The 26,533-nt window shown below is 40.3% G+C and overlaps 2 protein-coding genes across 4 annotated transcripts; both read right to left on the bottom strand.

The window, feature by feature from the left end:
• Positions 1–101: 101 nt before the first annotated feature.
• On the bottom strand, positions 102–14,371 carry LOC106700092 (acyl-coenzyme A thioesterase 4-like). Of its 3 annotated transcripts, none has more exons than XM_023347636.1 (11): positions 14,148–14,371; positions 12,674–12,878; positions 12,484–12,583; positions 12,214–12,404; positions 10,055–10,224; positions 5,963–6,082; positions 4,915–4,994; positions 4,668–4,761; positions 3,643–3,723; positions 2,351–2,455; positions 102–2,221 (listed from the first exon to the last, which is right to left on the bottom strand). In XM_023347636.1, exons 2-11 carry the CDS (start codon positions 12,867–12,869, stop codon positions 2,141–2,143), a joined length of 1,218 nt encoding a protein of 405 aa, XP_023203404.1. In that variant the 5' UTR covers positions 12,870–12,878; positions 14,148–14,371; the 3' UTR covers positions 102–2,140. The 3 variants fall into 3 exon arrangements, with proteins under 3 accessions (XP_023203404.1, XP_023203396.1, XP_023203390.1); XM_023347628.1 differs by having other exon boundaries at positions 103–2,221; positions 2,314–2,455; positions 12,674–12,875; positions 14,148–14,370; XM_023347622.1 differs by having other exon boundaries at positions 104–2,221; positions 2,314–2,455; positions 14,148–14,368.
• Positions 14,372–15,729: 1,358 nt separating this feature from the next.
• ftsj1 (FtsJ RNA methyltransferase homolog 1) lies at positions 15,730–26,149 on the bottom strand. Its single transcript, XM_014474104.2, has 11 exons — positions 26,072–26,149; positions 21,854–21,981; positions 20,092–20,161; positions 19,883–19,976; positions 19,637–19,715; positions 19,511–19,563; positions 19,390–19,443; positions 17,472–17,574; positions 17,207–17,290; positions 16,812–16,915; positions 15,730–16,040 (listed from the first exon to the last, which is right to left on the bottom strand). Exons 2-11 carry the CDS (start codon positions 21,972–21,974, stop codon positions 15,882–15,884), a joined length of 921 nt encoding a protein of 306 aa, XP_014329590.1. The 5' UTR covers positions 21,975–21,981; positions 26,072–26,149; the 3' UTR covers positions 15,730–15,881.
• Positions 26,150–26,533: the final 384 nt, after the last annotated feature.

Raw genomic sequence — 26,533 nt, 5'->3', positions numbered from 1 at the left:
GCTTTATGTTAAAGGGTAAAAAAGGTTACATCCAGCAACACACACTGGGTCGGTTTGTTTTTTCCCTAGGTGGCGCCAAATATGCATTTATTTTCCTGTATGGTCCAAAATGCAGTCAATAAAAGTTCAGTTATTTCACAAAGTCAGTGGATAAGTGAAACACATTATATAAATTAATTAGACACAATCTGATGCTCTCAAGCCTTTTTGTTGTCGATTTTCTGTTTACAACTAAATTAAAACACATCTAGGATCAGATTATTACAGAAGTATGAGCTTAATTAAAAGTATGCTTTATACCTGACTAAATGTTATCTTAGAACATATTTAATAAAAAAAACAAAAACAGCCATCTGGGAGCATTGACATCCTCAGAGATGGCAAGAACTTCAGTTACCATGGCTCCAGTAGTCCAGTGGCCGAACTCCAGAGAACCGAGCACACGATGCTAACTGAGATCATCAATGGGTCCCCTAATGGCAGGCACTTAGTTACGCTGGCCCCAATAGTCTAGTGGCTACTTAGGAAACAGAAAAGGTGCCTGCTGCACCTACAGTCCCTCTGATATCGAATTATGCTGGGCAACATGATTTCACTCGAGTTCAATGACTTGGGAACGGAGAAACGATGGGGAGACATTGGAGAGGACTGGGAAATTTGGAGGATCCGGCTCTAAATTTTGCCATCAAGAAGCAAAAAATGGCCAACTTTGAAAAATCCTGGGTGGCTAACCATAGGTCACAGGGTCATGGGGCCGGAGTACCCTGAAAGAGCCATCCCTCGTTACCCATATGCCCAGGGTCCCCGATTTTTAACACCCACAGTGACCCTGTGACAGCCCCCCAAAGAAGGCAAAGTTAACCTAAAAAATACCTAAAATGATTCTTCGTGGCCCAGGTTAGGTGTAGTTCCAATTATAGCCATCAGGTGAAATCGGGACATCCAGGAGGATTTAATATGGGAAATTTGGGAAGAACTTACTTTGGGAAATATGGGTGGACTTAACATGGGGAAATTTGGGAGGATTTATAATGGGACATTTGGGGAATTAATATGGGACATTTGGGAGGATTTTTATGAAGACATTTGGGAGGAGTCAATATGGGACATTTGCCCCACCATCGACATTTTATGTTACAGCCCCTGCGTTTGCTGTCAGAGTGCAGCGCAAAGCGCTCATCCTCGGGCTTCACAATTTAGATGGCTGCTGCACAGATTTGTGACACTTATTATATAATTATAATTAGCAGAATTGAATTAAATCTCCCATTTGTTGTGCATTTCTGCGCAGTGCAGCGGATTTAGCTCATCCTGCAGGGTGAGCTAAATCACAGGATGTCCCATAGCTAAATCACAGAATCGCAGCATGTACAGTTCAGACCAAAAGTTTGGTCTGTACTGTATATCCCACAGGATATACATCCTGTACAAGGATGATACAAGGATCCTATACAAGAATGTATATCATGCAGGATATACATCCTTGGATGAGGCTCATCCAAGGATGTATGAGGCCTGGAGCAGAATTTGACTTATTGGCCCCTTTTGTTGCTAAAACATCAGCACCTCTAACATCTTCTGTGCTAGATTTAATCTGGGAGAGGAGGAGTAGTTTAATTGGCCAAACTGGGGGGAGGTGGGGGAGAGAGATAGATAATCACAAAAGTGAGTACACCCCTCACATTAATGCAAATATTTCAGTATATCTTCTCATGGGACAATACTGACAAAATGACACTTTAACACAATGAAAAGTCGTCTGTGTGCAGCTTATATAACAGTGTAAATTTATTCTTCCCTCAAAATAACTCTATATACAGCCATTAATGTCTAAACTACTGGCAACAAATGTGAGTACACCCCTTAGTGAAAGTTTCTTAAGTGTCAATATTTTGTATGGCCAGCATTAGTTACCATGGTGAACTCCATGCCCAGGAGAGTTAAGGCAGTTTAGGTAAATAATACTCAACAATCAAAAGCTTTTTCACTTGAGCCTCCATTTAGCTCCTAAAGCAATCTCCATTGTCTGCCAGAGAAGAAGTCATGTGGTTCAACTGTTCAATTCAACAACCGCTGGTCATTAGTTAAAGGTTGGAAAGTGACAAAGATCCACTCTTCACTCCGCTGTACAGATTCTTCCTCAGAAAGACCAACAGTTTCCTCCAGGCGTCCTCCTGAGCCCGAGAATGTTCCAGGGTCTGTCCTCCCCACAGAACCATCCCTGCAAACAGTAAAGGCAGCCATCAGTTCAATGGCAGCGAAAGCACAGAGACAGAGAAGCAGAGTGAGTTTGGAATGAGAAGTCAAACCTACTTTTCTGTTGTGACAGCACATCTCTGTAGTTACTCACTCTGGTATGAGGCATGTATGGTGGTTCGATCAAGTGACCTGCGTTTGGGTACGACAAGAGAGTCAGTAGATGGTTGTTTCCTGCTCGTTCCATCATCCCCTTCATCTGAAAAACAGAACAAACCATCCAAAAGGCTACATGTCAGGCAATTTTATGTTTTACACTTTTTAAATTTATTTACATGTTAGTTTCAATTAGTGACACTTGATGTCGCAGCAAAGCAGATCACATTTAATCTTAAAAATCAAATCTAATTTATTCGTATAGCACATTACAGCAACAAAGCAGTTCATGGTGCTTTACATCATAAAACCACAAAAATACAAAGTCATAGAACATCAGGGCCGTGCAGAGACCTTTGGAGGGCCAGGGGCTCAAAGTTAAAAAGAGGCAGATTGAACAATATCTTAAAACAATGTGCAACAACATAGCAACAACCCATATTAATTAAGAATCTAATAGTTAATCTGATCATACTATATCATTGTTGTCATGTGAGGGCAATGCAAAGCAAATGTAGTCTATGTTTTCCCTGGTAGGTATAAAGTTGCTGTTGAGGGGTTTCTGCTGCTGACAGAGCTGGAGGTCTGTGCTGATCTGAGCCTTTTTAAACAGTTATGAAATAAGCAAATCTGCTGCTATTTTACTAAATAAACACTAATAATATCTGTTGGTTTAAGTTCCACAGCAACTTGGCTGCACACTGATTTAAAGATTAAAAAAGGCTCAGACAGGTTAAGTCTACATATCTTTTCTGTTAGCACATTTAAAAAAAATAAATTGTACATTTAGGATTTAATTAGGAAGTTTACTTTGTAAAAGTGCAAAGAATCATCTTGATAGTTTGATTGTTGTGTTACCATGGCTACAATATGGAGCAATCTTTGTGTTTGATTGTGGTTTGTTGCTCATCTCTCTACCTCCACTCATCCCCACAGTTAGCTGTCTCTTGGCTCTTGACAGGGGTTATGTTTTCAGAATGAGATAAATGACACTTTAACAAACTGTTAAAATATGCATAAATACCTGTCTCTGCATTTGATTATTTAAGATGAAGTAATATTGAGCATCTTTTCACATTGACGTACCTTGGCAGTATACAGACAAAACTGCTTTGATTTGATTGATAAAATCATGTTTAAGCACACAACTGTTATCTTGAAGGCTCTATTTATGTGTTCTCCCACAGGCTACATAAAAAATGATGGAGGGCCAGATTTGGCTCCAGGTTCTAGAGTTTGACACATGTGCTTTAGTTTCAGTCAAGAACTTTTTAATATTTGGAAACTCACATCCATTGCAGACTCATGGGGGCACCAGTTCTGATCATCCTCACCAACAATCAGCATCAGTGGACACTGGAGTTTTCCCACCTGGTCAAAGACAAACTTGAGTTTTTAACTTCATTTCTTGTTTTTTGGGGGCAAAAAGCCCTCCAGGAGTTAGCCACATGTTATTCAAAGGGAACAGTTCTTTTCTAGTAAGCTTTGGACTGAAAAAAGTGGTAACCTTCCAGTGAAGGGAGCTGGAGGGGAGGGGAGGGGAGAGGTGCAGCAGTCGCGTAGCAACATTAGTTACAAATAGAAATTCACAAGAGGTCTCTGTCCACAGATTGTGGATAAGAGCTTGCTTGAATTTTTGGTTTAATGTTTGCGCAGCTTGTGCATCAACTCAAATTTTATTTATTAACTAAAAGTTAAGTGTAGAGATGGTCCTAATATTGACCAAAAAAAAAAAATCCAGATTGGACATTAGTGACAATGTGTCTGATCCAGATCTATTCAGACTAATTCTATTCTTCGTACTCTGAGCAACATCATGAGTTATCACATTATAGTTAGAATTCCTAATTCCATTTTATGAAAAAAATTGAAATAAGGTTTGTTGCAGTTTATTTTTTTTTACATGTTTGACCAAGATAGTCAACCTAATGTTTTTGTCAGCTTCAGTATCTATTTATTTCACATTGGACGTTATACTTCTAGTTGCAATGACTGAACAAATTAAAGTTTTGTTGTTTCTACATGTTTGAACAAGCACGCTGTATTTAAGCTTGCAGTACTGGTGCAGAGTTATTACATAAATTTGCAATTCAGCACATTTATCTGTGCCTTAAAAAAAAGAAACGTAAGTAAATTCAGCGCCGTTTTTCTGTGATATCGATATCAGCCGATACTAAACCTCACATATTGGTATCTGTAATGGAAGTGAAAAAAGTGGATTGTTGCATCCCTAGTTAAATTCTTAAAGATGAGATATATCAATTAGAACTAAAATAATTAGTACACTTAAAGCTGAATGTGGGAAAGTTACTCACATCCACTTTGAGGGAGAGGTCAGTGGGGATGGGCAGCAGGAGATCTCGCCAGACCACCTTATTATCTTTGGTAAAGCGATCACTCCCCCAGTTTCTTTATTGAACAAAGAAGGTCGTCATTTAAATGACGTGTTGTGATAACTATGATGAAAACAAATATTTCTGATTAATTTGTTCTCGTCTCAGTTAATCAATTTGAAGCCTTTAGGCAGAATTTCAGCCACTGACTGGAAACTCATGAACTTACTTGTAGCGATCCACCATCTCCTTCAAGAATCCATCCATTGGCTGCACATGACTCCCACTAACACACACGGCACAGCTGAGCTGGAGAACATAAACACATTTTTAGACAAACAGATGTAGATCAGATGAGAAACCGACAGAAACCAGAATCTCTACTGTTGTTCCCAGTGCTGTCGTATATTTAAAATGTCTCTTTTAATCATGCAAACAGAAACTCCATAACTATCTGAACTTTGCTGTTGTGGATTGAGTTGGAAACAGACTTTTGTGGAGGTAACTGAACTGAACAATTGTATATGAAAGAATCTGAACTGGTTTTGATTTCAGAGACGTTTTCTTCTCTGATGTACAAAATTCAATCAAATCATCCAAGACCTCATCGACACAAAGACAATTTTAGGTGTTATAGGTTATAGTTTTTTGTCCTTTAGGTTGTGTTCACACGGATTTCCCATCTTGGGAGTCCAGAAATGATTATTTTTAAAACCGTGTTCCAGAGTGGACACATTTAAAACATGTTATGTTTTCATGACCGCATGACCTCATTTTATGCGGTCATGCGCTTGCATGATCACGTGTCGTGTAGATCAGCGGTCCCCAACCTTTGTAGTCGCGCGGACCGGTCAGCCCTTCGCAATTTTGCTGCGGACCGAGGGGGGGTGCGCGCAGTACTCTGATGTTGTTTTGTTACTCATTCTGCTGCAAGTTGGCTCAATTTTGACGCGAAAGACGCAACAGGTAAAATCCGGTTTAGGATTTTCAAAATAAAACATCCGGAAGTAGTTCATTATTTCTTGCGCGGCCCGGTACCAATTGGTCCGCGGCCCGGTGGTTGGGGACCACTGGTGTAGATCATCACGCAGTGCCTCACTCTCACAAATAAACATCTCAACATTTGGTGTTTTTTGTGTATTTCTGTGGCAGTACCACCGAATAGCCCGGAATGCCTACTGCAGCATTTTCTGTGGCACTGCATCCCGTCATGCGGACAGGATAATTTACAAACATGTAATGTACTTGTCTCCATGAGTACAGGGCCTAAATCAAACCTTCATAATTTGAGAATGCACAGCCATTTTCAGGATGACACTGGTGCCCAGGGAGAGACCCAACATGGCGATTCTACTGCCGAGGACCTTCGGGTGCTTCTGGAGGAATTTGTAAGCCATCTGCAGGAGAAAAGCGTGTTACAGCTCAGACCAGTGTGCAATGTTTGAATTGTAACACAGACAATAGGTCTAAAACTTCAGCATTAATTTATTCAGAATAGCAATTCTGAATAAATTGCATTCAATTTTACTTAATGGGTTCAGCAGAGATAAAATTAAAAAAATTAATTTTACATTTAGCATTTAATTAGGAAGTTTACTTTGTAAAAGTGTAACTAATCATCTTGGTAGTTTGATTATTGTGTTACCATGACATCCCCCGCCCCGAAGAAGGCACTCTACCCTTTTCCAGCTCAAGACCATGGCCTCGGATTTGGAGGCACCGATTCTCATCACGGCCGCTTCGCACTCGGCTGCAAACCGCTCCAGCGAGAGCTGCAGATCACGATTTACTTAATCGTCGCATATTTGGCTTTATGCTGTGGCTCAATTTATTGGTACAGTATTTTTGGTAATGTTTATGTGATATTTTGTGAGCTATGGGCCGAGTCTTCCTATAGCAGTTGAGGTTCTGCAGTAACTTCTATTCACAGCCTCTCAGCCCAGGTTCCGTCAGCAGTGGTGCGAACCGCCTGGTAACAGAGGCAGTCTTAACCTGTTTGGCTTCCTGGGCGAACCAGTGAATTATTTTATAATGTTGATGTAACCATTATAAAATAACTTGCAATTAAGTAAGTATTGGCAAAGCTCAATCTAATTTTCACAGGTGGCAGAGGGTTGTTGTTAGCAGCTGCTGAAAGCAACTAAAATAGCAACTTGTAATCTAACTTAGTTACTTTCCAAATCAAGTAATCAGAAATCAAACTAAGTTACTTTGTCAAGGAGTAACCACTAATTCGATTAAAGTTACTTCTTCAAAGCACCTATGCCATCATCATCTGGTTTTGAGTTAATTAGCTGATTAGTGTGTGGCACCAGGGCTCTTCAATACTGAACCTTTTCACAATATTCTAATTTTCTAAGATATTGAATTAGTTTTCATTTGTTGACAGTAATAATTATAAAACATTTAATCAGGCATGCTGTGGTGGCGTAGTGGATAGCGCGACCCACGTTTGGAGGCCTTGAGTCCTCGACTCGGCCGTCGTGGATTCGATTCCCGGACCCGGCGACATTTGCCGCATGTCCCCCCCCTCTCCTTCCCCCTTTCTTGTCAGCCTACGATCATATAAGGGACACTAGAGCCACAAAAGACCCTCTGGAGGGGAGGACAAAAAACAAAAACCATTTCATCATTTATCATGATAAATGATGAAATAAATACTTGAAACATATCAGTCTGTATCAGGGGTCTCAAACTCGTGGCCCGCGGGCCAACTGCGGCCCTCGGGACGATAGTTTGTGGCCCCCGCCTTAATATGAAAGTTTAATGTTAGTGCGGCCCGCGAGTTTGATATAATTGGCACTTTTCAGTGTTGTGTGCGGAGCTGAACGAACTTACCAATCACGGTGGACTATATTGCTCTCGGGGGCGGGACATCGGCCGGCCTATTTGCATTTTCTATTTGTCATTATTTGCATGCGGTACATGCGCAATTTCCGCGGCCGCTCCCGCTTCACGTGCTTCAGCATCCAGTCTAGACCTGGAAGTTGCTGATCAGTGTAACGTAATTAAGGTTAGGCGCTGTAACGCTTGGGTTGTGTTTAAGGGAGGAGAGGAGGCGGCAGATTCGTCAGGACGGTCAAAAACTCACAACCACACTGGTACTGGGAATTCCCCAGTGTTGTCCTTTAATAAATACGCTCTTCACCAACCTTACAAAGCCGGTTGAATGGCTGCTATATTATCAGACATGAAAATTGAGCAGCGTCCAAACAACCCGTAACTAAAAAGTTAGGGAGCTAACATGTCCGTCTAGCACGTTTCTCCCACGCTCTCTACAGAGAAGCCGTGGCGCATACTTCTGACATCATTAGCAATACTAGAGTATCTTAAAGAGACACTACACAATTACGGCTGTTACAGCGCCTAACTACGGCCAAATATGATAATAGGCAATCAGAAAGGTTCGGCTGAGGAGACCGTGTGTGTGAATGCAGCCCAGCCTCACCCAGACTCTACCTCCAGCGGCCCCCGGGTAAATTGAGTTTGAGACCCCTGGTCTGTATGTAATGAAGGAATTTAATATACGAATTTTACCTTTTGAATGGAATTATTATTTTAAAATGAACTTTTTTATGATATAACATTTTTTTTTACCAGAACCTTTATTATGGATTTTTGAAGCACACAGCGCCTTTTTAAAGCAAAAATCTATGGGAGAATTTTTCTGCCATAATTCAAGAGAGCACACTTTCAGTCTGAAAGCAGGATTTCATGTCTTTTGTTCTCAAAACTTTTAATTCTTGTGCTTACATATCCAGTTTGAAAGCAGAAATTCATGCTTTTCTCTTCAAAACGTGTTTAACACTTGTATTCTATTGTCTGAGAGGTTGCCAGTTTTAAAATACAGTTTAGATCAGGGGTGGGCACTCCTGGTCCTCGAGGGCCGGTGTCCTGCAACTCTTAGATGTCTCCCTGGTCCAACACACCTGAATCCAACAGCTGAATCTCCTCCTAAGTGCAGTCAAGTTCTCCAGAGTCCTGTTAACGACCTCATTATTTGACTCAGGTGTGTTGAAGTAGAGATGCATCTAAAAGTTGCAGGACACCGGCCCTCGAGGACCAGGAGTGCCCACCCCTGGTTTAGATGTTTAAGGTTGACAGGGTTTACAAGCTGCAGCTGCTCCACCATTGTATTGCAAACTGCTAGAAACAGAGTGACCTTTGAGTCACAGCTTAATGAATACCAGAAGTGTTGCAATTACCTTGTGACCATGAACTATTGCCAGAGCTTAATTTTATCCACCCTTCCAGTGTCTAGGCACTTATCTTAAATGGCTTTAGTGGGGTGGGCAATATGGACAAAACGTTTTATCAAAATGTTTTGCAGTACTATTGTGATAACAATAAAAGTGATAGGAATTGTGTATTACTCTTTAGGTAGCTGTATGGCTATGACTGCATAACAGCAACCTTAGCCACACGAACACAAATACTGCTCTTGAAAATAATATTTCTATTTCTAATAGTCTTTACGACAAAGAAGAAGTGGGACATGTTTCACTAAAACGCACACACAGTACCAGCATTTAATCATATTTTGAATTTTATGGTAATTGTTTTGTTTATTGAAAAAAAAAAAAGTAAAAATAATGATCTCTACAATATGGATATTTTTTACAGGGTTTTAAGCATCCTTAGTTGGAATTTATCACAATTACGATAAATCACCATCTTATTGTGATAAAAGATTTATCACGATAAATGATGCAATAAATGCCCAAGCCTCTGTTAGTGGTCCAATTGGTGATCTTAAGCACACTAAGTTACTGGTGGGAATGGCGTAAGTGATTTTATAGACTAAGTTTATAGACTATATAGACTTTGTTTGTAGACTAAACAAAGTTTTGGTATCATAACTTTGTTTAGCAATCAGCAGTTATAAATTGAGCACAATCCTGCTATTCCATCAACATCATGTTCTTTAAACCCCATCATGTCATCAGGAACTGTAAAAACCTATCAGAATAACTTTAGCTAGGGGTAATCCCAATCTGTACACTTTGCTCCATCAAATGAGAACCTTTTTGCTTTGTCACACAATATTGATGGGGTATTGAGAGAAGCCAGTTTGGGTGCTATTTGTAATTTTTCAGCTAAGCTCTCTCTTTTGAGTTCTTTGTTTCTTGTAATGGCAGTGAAAGCTGCATGATGGCTGCACTGGATCCTTGTAGCCGCCACTTTCATTTGACGGTTGTAACCCGCAATTAGTCAGTTGATGACTTTTATTTTTGCGGGCCCACTTCCTGTGTTGCCCCAAACTCCAACTCTACAAAGCACTACAGTTGAATACCAGCTTCACGGATGAGTGTCCTTATGATGCTCATGTTGCCATTGGTTTCATATCCACATATGTCCTTTACATTTACCTCAAAGTAGTCCTGCTCCACAATCTTTCCTGTTTCCATGGTGTATTTACATGTCAGGTAGTCAATTGCCATTGAGGCAATGCCATGTGAGGCCAGCAAAGCTGCACGGTATTCCACCAACTGACCTCCACCGCCCCACAGGTCCAGGAGACCAGGAAAAGGTCCAGGTCCTTTAAATAAGTCAGATCAACAAAAACAGTTCTTACATTTGTTTTCTTTTTTTTTTTTAATCAAAAACATTTTTATTGAATTTTCACATATTTTTTGCACATTGACAGAATTTTAAAAAAGGGGAAAATACTGTTACAAACGGTTTTAGTCCTACAAACAAAGTGAAGAGATACAAATATAAAGCAAGAAAATAACTGTGCACCCCACATCACTATAATGATGTCAGTTCTGTCCAACAAGAGACCTTCCTTGTGTAGCACTGCACTTCCACTGCTGCAAGTTTCAACTGTACAAGAGCAGGAAATGCTTTTAAAATGCATCAACAGAAGGTTTAAGTGAATATCTGAATTTTTCAAGTTTAAGACAATTTATAATATCTTGCAAGCACTGTAACTGAGATGGAAGAGAGGAATCCTTCCATTTGAGTAGGATTGCATGACTAGCCAAAAGCAATTCAAAACCTATAGAAACCTTAACTGACTGAAATAGATCCATATGCTAATGGGTTTGGTTCTAGTTTGACATTGAATACATACATAAGATAGCATGCCAGAAATTTTCTTCCAGTTGTTAGTGAAAAGAGAACATAAAAAAAAACATAAAGCGAGGCCTCTGTAAGGTTACATCTGATACATAACAGTAGGTTTATGCATCTACCCGATCAAAGTTAGTAGGACTAACAGTCGGGTAGATGGAAGACAACTTAGCCTTGAAGATCTGAATCCAATGAATTACCTTAAGCTGGATTAACTAATGCCAAGAACAAAGTGAGGATGAGTAAACTAGTTTCAAAGCTATGATCCAGGAGTCATTAAAAATAGGACAGCTGATATTTTTACTGAATGCTTCATTACACTGTGTTGAAATGATCCAATAGAATGTATAGGCAAAGCAAAGCCCACAAAGGCCATAATAGAAAGATTATTGTGTGGACAAAAGTCCAGCGTAACTCAGTTGGGATGGTCAAGGTGGTCATAATAGAAGGTCCAATGTATAAGATTTCTCATATTAGACACACAGTAATAGAGACAGAAGTTTGCCATTTAGTTTTTTGGAGATATATTTTATTTAGGTGAGGTTGTTGTCTATATGTATAAAAATATTAAAAAATCCAACTTCGATTCTGTCAGTGTTTATATTTCTGTGGTAATATTTGAGGGTCAGGTACAGCAGGGATTTTCTGCAGAAAAAAACTTTACTGCCATCTGTTACAAGGTTTTGTTCTGGTTAATTGTTTGTAAAAGGCTCGAATTATTAACTCTTCCATCACACCAAACTAAAGGAATTTAAATGTTTGCTCTGTGTGTGGATAATGGTTCCCACTGTGGTTAAGCAGAGAGCCAAGAACAGAACATCTGCATTTCTACTACGGTTAGATGACACACAGCTGAACTCTGCTTGGTGATTAAATGACTTCTGCAGCCACCTGCCAGCACTGGAATTTATTTAGCATTATTGAATAAATAGGGCACACACACAAACATTTCTAAAGTCTATTTTTCCTTTTCCATCCACCACTTCATTACAAGCTAATTTCCAATTTTCACTTTCATCTCAATACATCAAAGTTTGCAGCTGCATTAATGAGAGGAAAAACTTCAAGAGGTGTGAATACTTTTGTTGCCAACTATCCTGCTTCTAGTCCATCTAGACTGGTTCTAGTCCATCTAGACTGGTTCTAGTCCATCTAGACTGGTTCTAATCCATCTAGACTGGTTCTAGTCCATCTAGACTGGTTCTAGTCCATCTAGACTGGTTCTAGTCCATCTAGACTGGTTCTAATCCATCTAGACTGGTTCTAATCCATCTAGACTGGTTCTAGTCCATCTAGACTGGTTCTAATCCATCTAGACTGGTTCTAGTCCATCTAGACTGGTTCTAGTCCATCTAGACTGGTTCTAATCCATCTAGACTGGTTCTAATCCATCTAGACTGGTTCTAGTCCATCTAGACTGGTTCTAATCCATCTAGACTGGTTCTAGCCCTACCTGAAGGCAGGAAGAGGGTTGCAGTGAGTCCATCCTCTGTGACTGGGATCCTCCGGACACCAGGAGCCATGTACCACCGCTCCACTTCTACACCAGCCAGCGGGACCTGATCCTCAAAGCCCTCTGTCAGGTGACCGCTGTAGACAGATATGGTGACCACCATGGGGGCCTGGACATTCTTCTTCCTCATCCTGTTGGTAAGCGGAGAGTCAGCAAAGATACTGGTAGTGATATCTGTGTGGACAGCCAGCAGTTGCATGACCCACCAACCTGAGTCCTGGTTTGCTGCCTGGAACTGGCTTGAGGCTCCATAGTAGACCCATAGCTTCAACACCGGAGTAAGTCCCACCTGTACTGCAATCTTCCGAAACTGTGAAGTGGAAGGCAAAAAAACATGAAAAACTGTCTGCATTTCTTGTTACATGGCTGTGTGTCTGACATCTGGGGTACGATCCCACACCGTTCACAGCACCAGTGGCATCAGAAGTGTAGTGGGCGAATGCGTGCCAGCTGTAGCCGTCTTCACACTGATGGTGGGCGTAGATGGTCAACAGGGAACTGGGAAAGCTGTTCTGGACCAGTATAACAAATTTCTCATCCACAAGTCCTCTGGAGGGCTGGACTGACAGCGTCACACAACAACGTTTCTCATCCATCTTGAACCTCTAACAAAATATTGAAAACAGAAGATCTGACACTACATATACACTGGATTCATTTTGATTTGATCTAGAGCCATAATTTTAAAGCACTAATTTTGATTCATTTTAAACACTTTTTTTTCTCTTTACCTACAAAATCCCAAGCTGGAGCCTTTGTATTCACATGTTTCTGGTATGCCCATAAATCTACCACACAAGTGAAACTGTCCTTGCGGGCAGCTTTTCTTGACCCACTGGAGTTTAATTTTTGCTTCAAAAATTGATCTGATGGGACACTGGAAAAGACTTTTTTTTTTTAATTGAGTTGTGCTAAAAGGAGTTAGCCTCTCAGTGAGGCTATTCAAGTCTAAAGTAGTACCTCATTGCTAAACATGTTGCAGCAGCACAAATATCCCCAATGCTAATATTTAAGTGATCAAGGATTCTTGAAATTGACAGCATCAATCTGATGATTGAAGAACCTGAATAACAGATTAAAAACATTAAATATATTTGCTGCTGAGCTCAGTTGTCTATTCAATAATTTAGGAGCAAAAAGTGGTTTTGAATTGAAACGTTGCTTATTTGGTCAATATGTGGTTTCTAATTAAACTGTGATTCACTAATTACAGACCCTGCAATTAACGTGATTTAAAAAAATGATAAAGTCGCATCACTAATTTTAACCACGCCTTGCAGTGTGAACCAAAACTTATTCTACGCTGTCAGAACCCTTTCATATGATTTCATTTAGGCTTTTCATATGAAACTTTAGACATTGGTGTCATAATCCTGCAGTTCCTTTAGAGTTTTAGAGATCTACTAGTCTACATAGACTAGACCGACTAGTCTATGTAGACTAGAGCTATGTTCTTCTACAATTAGACTAGAAAGTAGCATTTGCTGCTTTATTTTCTTACATAATTATGGCATAACCTTGGATCAGTGGCGTCACTGCTGGTTGGACAGAATACACACGTGACTAGTACACAGTAGTTTGGTCTGCAGAGAAACGCAGGTAAAGCCCAAATCATTGACTTTCCAACCCACACTAGACCGGTGTTATAATGATTTTGTGCTGATATGCCGTTTGGTTTAAACTAATTTAACTCCTGTTTTAAACTGTTAATGAAAATAAAAAATAATTAACAAGGAATTGACGGGTTTTTTCTGTAAAACTGAAAAAAGTGTTTTTCCTAATTTATAAGCCAACCTAGGACTTAAAAGCTCACAGTAAAGGTCAGCTACTTTTAAAAACAAGCTGTCCACGTCGCGCGCGTGCTGGAAGCTCACCCCTCCGGCTGCAGGCCCTCGCGCTCTGGTCTGCTGCTTTATTCGTGTTTCCTTGTGGGTTTGAGGGGTCAGTTGGTCACCAGCGGCGTCTGCTCCACACCAGCACCCAGCACAGCCTCTAAACTCCTAACATTATTTTTTTAGTGGATCCGACACGCAGATTTTAGTCTCCTCCCACAGACACATTACCACCGGCGAACACTAGATGGCGTAAGTGGCATTGGAATTCGATCATAAAAACATAGAAACATATAAATCTCCTTTGCACTTATGTACAAAGACTGTATGTTTACAAATATGTGAAAGCAAAAAAATAACCCAGATGTCTGAAACTGTGCATAATCATAAATCCAACCACATTCCAGTTAACATGAACTGAGCACACAAGAGGGAATGCTAGACTCCTCCATAGAGACGCCCCTTTAAAATATATAAGACATTCACATGCAATTTTCCTCTTTGATTAAGCAAAAAATCCTGCCAACATAGAGGACAAGGAGAAAAATCATGGGAAGATGAGTTCAGGCCACCTGGTACTTTTGCCAGGGCCTTGGATAGAATCATTTTAGATGGGCCCCCACCCACCAGTGTAATTACTGACATCACATGCAAAACAAGCAAAAGTTACTTTTTTTTCTTTTTTTTTGGACTGTTGTAACCAAACAAGTCTCCCCTTCAGTTCAACCTTACAAGTGGAGATACATCGTTAATGTTACCTTTATAAAATAACTTGCAATTAAGTCAGTATTGGCAAAGCTCAATATAATTTTTATATTGAGGTGACAGAAGGTTGTTGTCAGCAGCTGCTGAAAGCAATTAATACAGTAACTTGTAATCTAACTTAGTTACTTTCCAAATCAAGTAATCAGTAAAATAACTAAGTTACTTTTCAAGGAGTAACCAGTAATCTGGTTAAGGTTACTTTTATAAAGTAACTGCCATCACTACCACCCACAACATTCTGTAACTAGTAGAAAACTAAAAATGTTTACCAATTAAAGGCATAATTAATCTTCTCTCTTACTCTTCTTTCCTCTTAATCTCCTTCTGTACTGTGATTTTGTGCCCATTACATCTCTGAAATGTAAACACTGTTCCTGTGATCCTAATAGTACTACTGTGGTTAACACTGTCCTAACTCTGCTACTTAAACTGAAAGTGCACTTGAAAAAAACTGAATCAGGGAACTAACAGACACGGCAGACAAAGAAGTCTTGTCTACTGCTTGATTATTCATCTCACAAATAAGACGTCTGGATTATTATTGGAACTACTAAGCATATTTAAACTCAACAATGAATTTTGCTGCAATATCTACTCAATGCAATTCAGTTTACATAGCACCAATTCATGTAATCTCAAGGCACTCTACAAAAAAGACAATTCAATCCAATCATACATACATTCTGGTTGATCCTAGTTATCAAAACAATGCAGTCAAGTTCAGTTCATTATTTAAATCTGTTAAAAAAAAAAACCTTCTCCATCTCTGGAAATCCAGCAAATTGCTTTGAGTTATTGACTTGCAGCATTCAGATCTCCCACATTTTCCTCTGAAAAAGTTCTTGAGTAAAAAGCAGCATCATTATTATAAATAGCCTTTATTTTTCAGATGTCAACTCATTAAAACACATCCTACTGCTTGGGGAACCAGGAAGACTTAACAGATTATGATCTGCAGGATGTCCAGGGCCTTTTCCCACTAGCACTACTTAAAGGTCATGAGGTCTTGGCTTATGGTTCCTGTTCTTCTCGGCTCTGGGTGGAACTGACGGGAGGAGCATCCTCTCTGGACAGCAAGTTGTGTTTGCGAAAGTGGCAAGCCTGCTCATATGGAGGCCGGATAGGTGGCTGCGTGGGGGGAATGTACTCATACTCTTTACTAGCATCAAGCTGCACAAAGAAAAGAATCAAAAAGAAAAAGACATTCTTTAGATTATTATGCTGATCAGGACCATCTATTGGACAAGTCAGTACAACTAGAGCAGGAATTTCTTCCTCTAAAAGTTTAGAGAAACTCCAAACTACAACCGCCATGTTCTCCGTTTACTCATGAGCCGTGCTTCATTCACATGGTGTTGGAAATTACCAGTTGTTCCGTTTATATTTTTGGTATTTGCGCGTAACACGCTGGGGTAATTAATATATTATATGTTTAACTATTATTAAAATTACAACTCAGTCGTTTTCTGACATGAGGTAATTTTAAAATGATTTATTTACAGTTTTCTCCAATTAGATCAATGCCACTTGGACTCTACACAGGTCTCATTCAGGAGCCCTTGATTGAAAAAAATCAAAAAATAAAACACCACACCACTGAATATGTTATCGGTGCTAATATGATATCGGACTGACAAGGAGACGTCATAACTTCCTGTTATTAGGCCGATAATTAATGTGCTCTCCTAGTTTACAAGGATGTTCACAGGAAAAGTGTTGGACTGCAACAGACCATTAGCAAATGTCTGTCCTTTAACAACTCATATCTGTGACCAGAACATCCATAATCTTCCAGATTCACATTATTACTGTGAAAATAGTCTGCATTAGATACACATGAAAGGATAACCGAGAACTTCAGTACATTTTTCTCCTGTCTGGAAGATTAGTGTGGTTGTAGTGAAAGATGAATGCACCAGATCTCATCAAGCCACTCCTCACCTGTAGGGGATAGGTTCTGTCCGAATCAAAGGCGCTAAGGTCTCCACATGCTAGGAAGGGAACAATGACACGGTTTGGTCCTTCCAGCTGGTTGAAGTCCACATCTGAAGGACAGAGAGCAGAAACCAGACTAAAGACACACAAATACAAGTAATATGGTATTCTTGAACTTCTGAGTAAGAGTCGATCTGCAAGGTACTAGATATGGAACCTGCACTGATCACTGATGTCATGCCAGGAGCTTCAACCAGATGCAATAGATAATTCAGTCAGTTTTAGACAAAATGTGACCAATTTTATTTCTCATATTCACTCTCATGCACAAAGATGTGTTCAAGTAAATGATCCCCTGTAGCACTGCTGTGACGCTGCTGCGTCAAAGGCTTTATAGTTACCATATGACTGGTCCAGCAGAGGGTTGGACATGTTGGGGATATAACCCTCTGGGGGAGAATAATTCTGGCAAACCACGAAGGCCTCTGCACAAACAACAACACACTTTGGATCAATGGGGAAAAGAGAGAAAAAAAGAGGAATAAAACACAGTAGATCATCTATTTATTTCAACAGCCTGCAGCCTTAAAATTCACCCAACAAAAAAGAGGGAGAGGTTTCCAGCTGAAGGTGCTCTGTGATTGGTCCCAACTGGTGATGGCTTACCAATGCTGGAGTTTCTACTGCTGCGAGGCTTGGCACAAGTCACACTGCTGAAGAAGATCTTCAGCTGAGAGTAAAGTAGAGTTACATCTTTACCTCTAAAGATCTGAAACAAGACGGGGACAGACACATCACTGTTTACATGTTACTTGTTTAAATCAAGTCTATCAGCTTGATTTATTCCAATCAAAACTGCATCACACAAGTGGAACCTCTAACACGTGAAGAAATAAATAATATTTCACACCAACATTAGTGACTTGAAAAAAAAAGAAAATCCTCAAAACAAGCAAGCAAAAAAAAGTATTTCCAGTCAGCCAATGATTGCCAGCCACAATCATTTGAGCTTTCATGTCGTCAGTCATGGAACATGTTGGGTTTGGAAACTCTGGCAGCCTTTAAGGTTTGCTCTGCATTTTCTACTGAAAACACACACAGTAGGTTGGATTAGTAGCACTAGCCATGCTAAATTGTTCATGGGAGATGCTAAAGCTAGTTTAAAATGGGACAGTCAAAAGATTTTTGTTTGGTTTATAATAGAAGCTCATTTTAATGCTCTTCCACAAAGATCCCCTCTGCTCCTCATGTAAATAAATAAATAATAATCGCTCTCGACAGGAAGAAAATTGGATTCTGCAAACCCTTCTCAGAGCCAGTTAAAATCAGAGCAAGCAGGCCGTATTACCATTTTTAATAAAAGTACAGCCCCAGCCTCTCATAATGCAGGAAATGTTTTAAACATAAGTTAAAGGTACTTTTACGTTCACGAAAGCAAGAGTATAAAATGGAATGCAACACAAAAGTGAAGCTTCAACATGTCAAAAACTTATTAGAAATATTCCCCATCTACCCAAAATTACTTGTTTAAAAAGTAAAAAATAAAATAAAACATCTGATCACTGTGATCAGGACTTAACTTGGACATTTCCTAAAAAGCAGAACAAAGATCATATAGCAGTTCATAGAGCAGGTGGACATTTTTGTTCTCAACAAAGTTGTAAAATTGCACACAAACTAGGAAGGCAAAGTCTTCTTATTTTGACGTTAGGCATTAATGGCTGCATATAGTTATTTAGAGGGAAGAACAAATTTACACTGTTATATAAGCTGCACACAGATTATTTTTCGTTGTGTCAAAGTGTCATTTTATCATGAGAATTTATACTTAAATATCAGCAGAAATGTGAGAAGTGTACTCACTTTTGCAATACACTGTATATGTATATACTGTACATATACCGTACTTAATATATATATATATATATATATATATATATATATATATATATATATATATATATATATATATATATATATATATATAAATTGTACATGTAACTGTTAAACAATGTATAACATTTTAATTTATGTATGCTGGAACCATTAAATTAAATTTAGCAGCATTGATTATCTTAATAAACAAATATTACATTTCTATATCTGTGGTCTGTGTTAAAATGCCAGCATTTAGGGGCCCTGAAGACCTGGAGGGCCTTAAGCAGCTGCTTAGTTCATTTATGCCATGGGCTGGTTGCATATGTGATCAGCATTACACCGTGTTTTTTGAACCTCTAAATGCTGACTTAATTTGGATTTAAAAGAAGTGCAAATAATTGATAATTGTTTTATTTATTGTATATTTTTGATTAGTTTGTAAGATTCTGTAGCTGTGGGTTTAGGAATTTTCGGCAATACCTTCTAGTGACATAATAAGTACCCACTAATATTTTACATTTCCTGTTAACTTAACATGTTTTAATACAAAACCACAGTGGCTCACCTGAGTGCACTTGGCTTAGCAAGTTTTCTGTGTTTGTGAATTTAGACTTTAAAATTCAAACTGATTAGACAAGCAGCTGTTTTGTTCACGGTAGACAGGTGTGAATTTAGGAAGTCTTGGAGAAAGACAGAGTGATCCAACCTTTGCTACAAAAGTTCCTCCAGGTGTCAGGACGTGAGTGGTGATGTTCAGAGCCTGGAAAACACACAGATGTCAGTGTCACACCACCAAACCTCACAAAGGACAACACCTCTGTACTCACAGCTAATAGGAGCTGAGCCTGGATATACTCATCCACATCATGGAGTCCAGTTACTATGGAGACAAAACAGGAAGGAAATTCAGAAGACGACAGTAAAGAGGACAGGCGGGAGAATGAGGACCTGACCATCTGGAGCTCCATCACACACCACCAGGTTGGCTGGCTGCCCCTCGAAGTGACGGATTATCTCTTGAGCTGTGGACACCTGGAGGAAGGAAGACATGAGTATGAGTAACAGCATGCTCCCCTCACCTCAGTAACTTTCTTGCTGTATTAAATGACATTTCAGATCACAAAAACCATATCAGCAAAAACTGCAATCGGTGCACCCCGAGAAGTAATCCATTGATTCTTTGTGGGCTTGTTGAGCACCTTAGTGATGTCTCCCTGTATCTGAGTGACTCCTGGAAGAGGAGCCATGGCCTGCAGGTCCACTGCAACAATCTTCACCTCCTCCTCTCTGTCTCTGCATTGGAAAGAATAGAAGAATCTAGGCAGGATCAGCAAAAACTTCTAGCGTTTATTGCAGGTTTGAAATCTTGGACAGTTTTCTAAAGATGTAGAAAACAGTGGAAGGAGACCTGAGTTTGCGACTGAGAGCCTGACTCCAGCTGCCTGGTGCTGCACACAGATCCACGGCTCGGTTCACACCTGACAAAGAACAGAAGCAGAGCTGCTATGTCTCCATAGAAACCAGGCTCATATACATATGATGATATATGTTCAACAAAGTGGATGTGGTGAAAATGATATCAATGTTGATATAACAACAGTATTAATATCTTTGTGCATTTAGTTCATAGCAAACAGACTCCAGTCATCTTTCTAGGGCTGTGTAATTATATAGATTCTATAATATTCAGTTATTTATCCTCTCCTTGGGCTGCCACCTTATCATGGTGGAGGGGTTTGAGTGCCCCAATGATCCTAGGAGCTGTGCTGTCTGGGGCTTCATGCCCCTGGTAGGGTCACCCAAGACAGATTGGTCCCCAAGGCAGACAAAGCGCAGCCCGAAGACCCCAATGATGAGTAAAAATATTGGACTTGGCATTCCCTCGCCCGGACGCGGGTCACCGGGGCCCAATTATGGAGCCAAGCCTGGAGGGGGGGCACGACGGCGAGCATCTGGTGGCTGGGCTTTTTCCCATGGAGCCCAGCCGGGCTTAGCCCGAAAAGGAAACATGGGTCCCCCCTCCCATGGGCCCACCACCTGTGAGAGGAGCCAATTGGGTCGGGTGCATTGTGAGATGGGTGGCGGTCGAGGGAGGGGACCCTGGCGGTCCGATCCTCGGTTGCAGAAGCTGGCTCTTGGGACGTGGAATGTCACCCCTCTGTTGGGGAAGGAGCCAGAGCTAGTGTGTGAGGTTGAGAGGTTCCGGCTAGAAATAGTCGGCCTCACCTCAAACGGATTTGCTGTAATAATGAGCTAATGTTTGTGAGAATCCAGGCAGTTCTCTGGAACCTGTGAAGAAGCGCTGAACATCACACAGACCTTTCTGCCCATCCTTCTGCTAAACATCCATGTCCATCACGCTGGATGGATGAGCGGCGTTATATATATACAGTACATACAGTATATACAGTATATACATACATACACACACATTGATCTATCGCATTCCACTGCAGCTCCGGCTGGATATCTGGGTCTCTGTCCTGCTGGAAGGTGAACCTCCACCTCAGCCCTTCAGTCTCTTTTGCAAGACGTAGTCCAGGTGCCTTCACATGTTTTACTGAATCTCCCACATAGATTGTAGCAAAATGAAAGCAGACCTCTGGCTTTCTTCCATAACAACTAGATGTTCAGAGTCCACAACTAATAGTTGTTCAATAGAAGGATTTTCTTCCTGAGCTGTGGATCTCTGCAGCTCCTCCAGAGACTCCATGCTCTTCTGTCAGTTCAGGTGGATGTCCATGTCCTGGTAGGTCTCCAGCCAGTCCATCCTGCCTCCATGTCCAGATGAAGGATCAATCAGAACGCTGGGATGTTGTTTTCCTCCATGATGATGCAAACAACATCCCACCACCACACACCACCAGAGATTCTTTGAAGAACCTCTGACTCCAGCTGCATTGAGACTGAGGTTAAGATACACACAGATGGACTGTGTTTACTGATAAGGTCGCTTCTGAAGGACAAACTGGAGTTTATTTTGGGGTATCGGACTAAAAACTGGCTCAATGCCACCCAGACTTTCCAGATCTTTGTAGAAACACTGGCCGCATCTATTCCTTTCCTTTCACTCCACATATAAACAGTACTTCAAGTTGTTGTCAACAAATTGAAATAAAATGCGCTATTAATCCTCTCCTGTTGTGGTTCTGGTGACCAGAGGGTCTCACCTGAAAACAGGTTGAACTGGTGGTCCAGCTGCAGCAGCTTGAAAGCGCTCCTGGCCCTCCAGCCCTCTTCCTTAGCCAGACGGTAGTATATGTCCCGCTTGTCTTTGGAGGACCGCCCCATCCTGGACCTGGAACAAGAACCGCAGAACCAGAGACCGGATTCTGCTGCCGTCACATCGCTCCCACAAAGAGAACAGAAAGCTGTATGTCACTACGAAAGATGTAGAGGATTTTAACCAAGGGCGGCCTGATAACATTTTATTGATCCCCTAAGGGGGGAACATTTTGTTTGTCCACGCATAACACACAATTAATTTAAAATAGAGTAATAAAAATAAATATACAATAACTAACAATGAACAATAATAGTCTTAAGGACACAGGTTTTCAAAAATGCAGAGAGAGAAAAAAAAAAAGACACGAGTGTCAATTTGTAACCCAGTTTTTCTCCAAGAGGTGGGTAGACTGTGGGAGATTGCGTCCATTTAGCATAGTTAGCTTAGCTACAGACTACTGTTTACCTCCTTTTCACTGCAATTTAATAAATTAAGGGGGAAAAGTTACCAACATTGTAGGAGCTATTTCTCTATTTTCAGTTAAATCTTAGATTTTAGACTAAGATTTAACGTAGTCTAAATGACGGGTAGGACGTGTCTGGTTGAGCTCCGGCAACAACTAGAAATAATTGTTATTTTAGGCACATTTTTGATAGTTTTCTATCCCTTTTGGTGTGCTTTTTTTCCACTCTATAACCCGGCTCGAATTTTGCCCTTTTTCTCAACCAAAATGCCTCCAAAAGTCAAATCGTCTGCACAACAACAGAGGCCTGCTTCTCATGCTACATCCCCGCCTCATGGTGACTCTCCCTGCTGCCCGGATGATCTCGCAGACGGCACTCCTTCCTCGCCCTTTAAGAACGAGCTGCTATCTGCACTCTGGGTTGAAATGGTACTCATTTTCAAAACCGAACTCCCATGGGCCCACCACCTATGAGAGGGGCCAAAGGGGTCGGGTGCATTGTGAGATGGGTGGCGGCCGAGGGAGGGGCCCCTGGCGGTCCGATCCCTCTGTTGCAGAAGCTGGCTCTTGGGACATGGAATGTCACCCCTCTGGTGGGGAAGGAGCCGGAGCTAGTGTGTGAGGTTGAGAGGTTCCGGCTAGAAATAGTCGGCCTCACCTCGACGCATGGCTCTGGTTCTGGAACCAGTCTCCTTGAGAGGGGCTCCACTCTGGAGTTTCCCACGGTGAGAGAGGTCGGGCAAGAGTGGGCATACTTATTGCTCCCCATCTCAGCGCCTGTACGTTGGGGTTTACCCTGGTGAACGAGAGGGTAGCCTCCCTAAACCTACGGGTGGGGGGACGGGTCCTGACTGTTGTTTGTGCTTACGGGCCGAACAACAGTTCAGATTACCCACCCTTCTTGGAGAGGTGGTACTGGAGAGTGCCCCTCCTGGGGACTCCCTTGTTCTGCTGGGGGACTTCAAGACTCACGTGGGCAATAACTGTGAGACCTGGAGGGGCGTGGTTAGGAGGAACGCCCCTCGACCTGAACTCGAGCGGTGTTCTATTGTTGGACTTCTGTGCTCATCACAGGTTGTCCATAACGAACACCATGTTCAAGCATAAGGGTGTTCACTTGTGCACTTGGCATCAAGACACCCTAGGCCGCAGTTCGATGATCGACTTTGTCATCGTTTCATCAGATCTGCGGCCGTATGTCTTGGACACTTGGGTGAAGAGAGGTGCAGAGCTGTCCACTGACCACTACCTGGTGGTGAGTTGGATCCGGTGGTGGGGGAGGAAGCCGGTCAGACCTGGCAGGCCCAAACGTGTTGTGAGGGTCTGCTGGGAACGTCTGGCGGAATCCCCTGTGAGAAGGAGCTTTAACTCCTGTCTCCGGCAGAACTTCGAACACGTTCCGGGGGAAGTGGGGGACATTGAGTCTGAGTGGACCATGTTCCGTGCCTCCATTGTCCTACCTTGTGGTAATGCGCATATCGATGCTACGTCACTTACTGCTTACTCAGCAGATTTCTTATCCATACATCCTACCTGTGGACGTTTTGTTTCGTCTGTTTTACTTCGTCGAAGATTAAGGTAATCTTTATTTATTTTACGCCTGACCTTCCTGAAGCTGTATTGCTTCATGTTTTACGTTTACATGACAGGTGGCTTGTAAACATATTTGTAAATGGCTTTAGTTTACAGTACTTCATACTGTACTTAAGTACATTTTTCATGTATCTGTACTTTTCTTAAGTAGATTTAATCCTGGGTACTTTAGACTTTACTCCACTACAGTTTACACTGAGTAGCTGTACTTTCTATTTTACTACATTTCTATAAAGTGTTACGTTACCTGTGTTACATCCAAGTCACATTGTGCTTTTTTATTTGTTTGTTAGTTTGAAACACCTGTTCCACCTTTGCCTCCCCCAAAAGCATGAACTTCTAGCTTTCAAAAATTCACCATTGAATCAAAAAAAACCCTTTCAGGTAAGTTAAATTGTTAAACGCTATCTGACTTTTGGGTGTGATTAAGGACATTTTATATAATCTTACCAAGCTTCTTGTCGAGATAGACTGCAAGCAGCAAAAGCTAGCATGAACAGGCAAGCAACAATGATTACTGCAGTCGTGGGCACATGGAGCGCAGCGTCTCCTGCCATGAATGTCCCAGGTAACGTTAAACTCCTCCATGTCCTGGTTATTAAATGAATGTTGGCGCCAAGGGACTAATCGCCATTTCATATTAACATTTACTCTCATATTTAATAAATTAGAACATGGGTTCCGATGAGGTTCATTTGTCAGATTTTGAAAACAATTTTCTCAGGTATTAAAAATATTTTTCATTAGAAAGAACATTTCTGCATCAAGGTTTTTGTTTAATTGTTCTGTAATCTTAATTGGAAAATGTCACACTTTAATTTGCTGCACGCAACAAATCACCATCATTAACAAATAAAAGCTTTAAAACAGTTTGCGGGGAATTAATCTATATGATGTTTTTAGCTTCTGAGCTGAGTTACTGAAGTACATTAACTTTTCATAAATATTCTAATTTATTGAAAATGACTTTAGCTAAGGATTACTAGAGTGACACAAGGCATCCCTGAACTTCTGGTGCATAAAATCACAAATCTAAATCTAGTCTGTGTCACAGAAAGTAAACAATAAAAACATGCTTTATCTTTATTTGTTCATTAAAATGGCACATTACTGATGTAATAAAATTAAATATAATAGGTACACTTAATGAAATAGCATTAGCCATTATGTAATACATTCAGTCAGAGGCTTCTTCAGGTTCAGTGTGTTCAGGAGATCTTTCTGACCGACAGCCGTAACCTTCAATGGCTCTTTGAAGATTCTTGATGAGCAACATTTAATTTCCCTGTGGGATTAATAAAGTATTTTTGAATTTGAAGTACTTTTACTTTTAATTCCTTAAGTATTTTTAATTGGTAGTACTTTTTTTTTTAACTTTTACTCAAGTAAAAATGTTAATCAGCTACTTTTGCTTTTACTAGAGTGCATGTTTGTCTTTTTGTACTTTTATGTAAGTACTTTGTTTGAGTACTTTCTCCACCACTGGCTTTATAACAATATTCAAATGAAAAAATCTAGAGCAAAATGCCCACAGACGTATTTACCAGGTAGGAAGTTTTGATGGAGTTTTGGTAGATCAACATGTGCTACCATAGATGTGTATTTTATGAAGGTATGATTCTAATATAATTATATATTTTTATATATTTTAGTGCATCTACATGTACTAGTTTTACATATTCTCAAGAAGGATTTTAGTGCATTTACACAAGCAGGTATTTTTAAACAGGTATTCAGGTGCTTTTAGAAAAGATTTCTTCATTCACATATTTTTCAAATGCTACGTTGTCACTGCTAATAGCCACTTAAATCCCGTCACCTAAATATAATAATCTGAAATCAGTATTTAACATTGACACTAACTGGTAAGGTATTTGACGGTAGCGGTTTTCAAAAGCACCGACAGACAGACGTAGCTGTCTAGATGTACTAAGGTAGAAAAATATGACGAGGAAGCAAAGATAATCAGAACACCGGTTTGTTAAATAATTCAGTTTTTCTACTCGTCTCTGTTGTCTTCATATAGTCTGGAAAAGCCGAGGTTCACCGATTTATTAGTTTAAAGATGGAAACAACATTTCCGCTTCAATATTTAATTTTACTCACCCTCCACGTACTGTCGTCAACGTTAGAACTCTTCTTCTTCTTCTTTTGTTTTTTTATTCTTCTTCTTCTTTTTTTATGGCTGTTGGCAAACAACTTATAGGTGCATTACCGCCACCTTCCAGATTGGAGTATGGATCAGACGTTTACCTATTCTAATCTCCCCATAATGCCCGTTTTTCTTAGAAAACAAACAATACTGTTAAAAACTACATCCTCAGATGATCTCTGAAACAATTCCCTAATATCTCACTTGTTTTTATTCCTACTTAAATCTCTAAGTAACACCTCTCTTTCCTGAACATACAGTATTTATTACGTTCTAAAAAAAAATATGTTGTACTGTTTCTAATTTACCACAATAACTACAACAACCTGTATTATGTTTATTAATTATTTTAAGAGTACTATTTAATCCTGTATGTCCAAACCTTATTCTAGATATAACATCTTCTTCTTTTTAAA

Source organism: Xiphophorus maculatus, chromosome 2 (genome assembly GCF_002775205.1).
Source record: "Xiphophorus maculatus strain JP 163 A chromosome 2, X_maculatus-5.0-male, whole genome shotgun sequence".
Lineage (NCBI taxonomy): Eukaryota > Metazoa > Chordata > Actinopteri > Cyprinodontiformes > Poeciliidae > Xiphophorus > Xiphophorus maculatus.
Note: the sequence above shows the minus strand (reverse complement) of the source record. Positions and strands in the feature narration are given on the sequence as shown.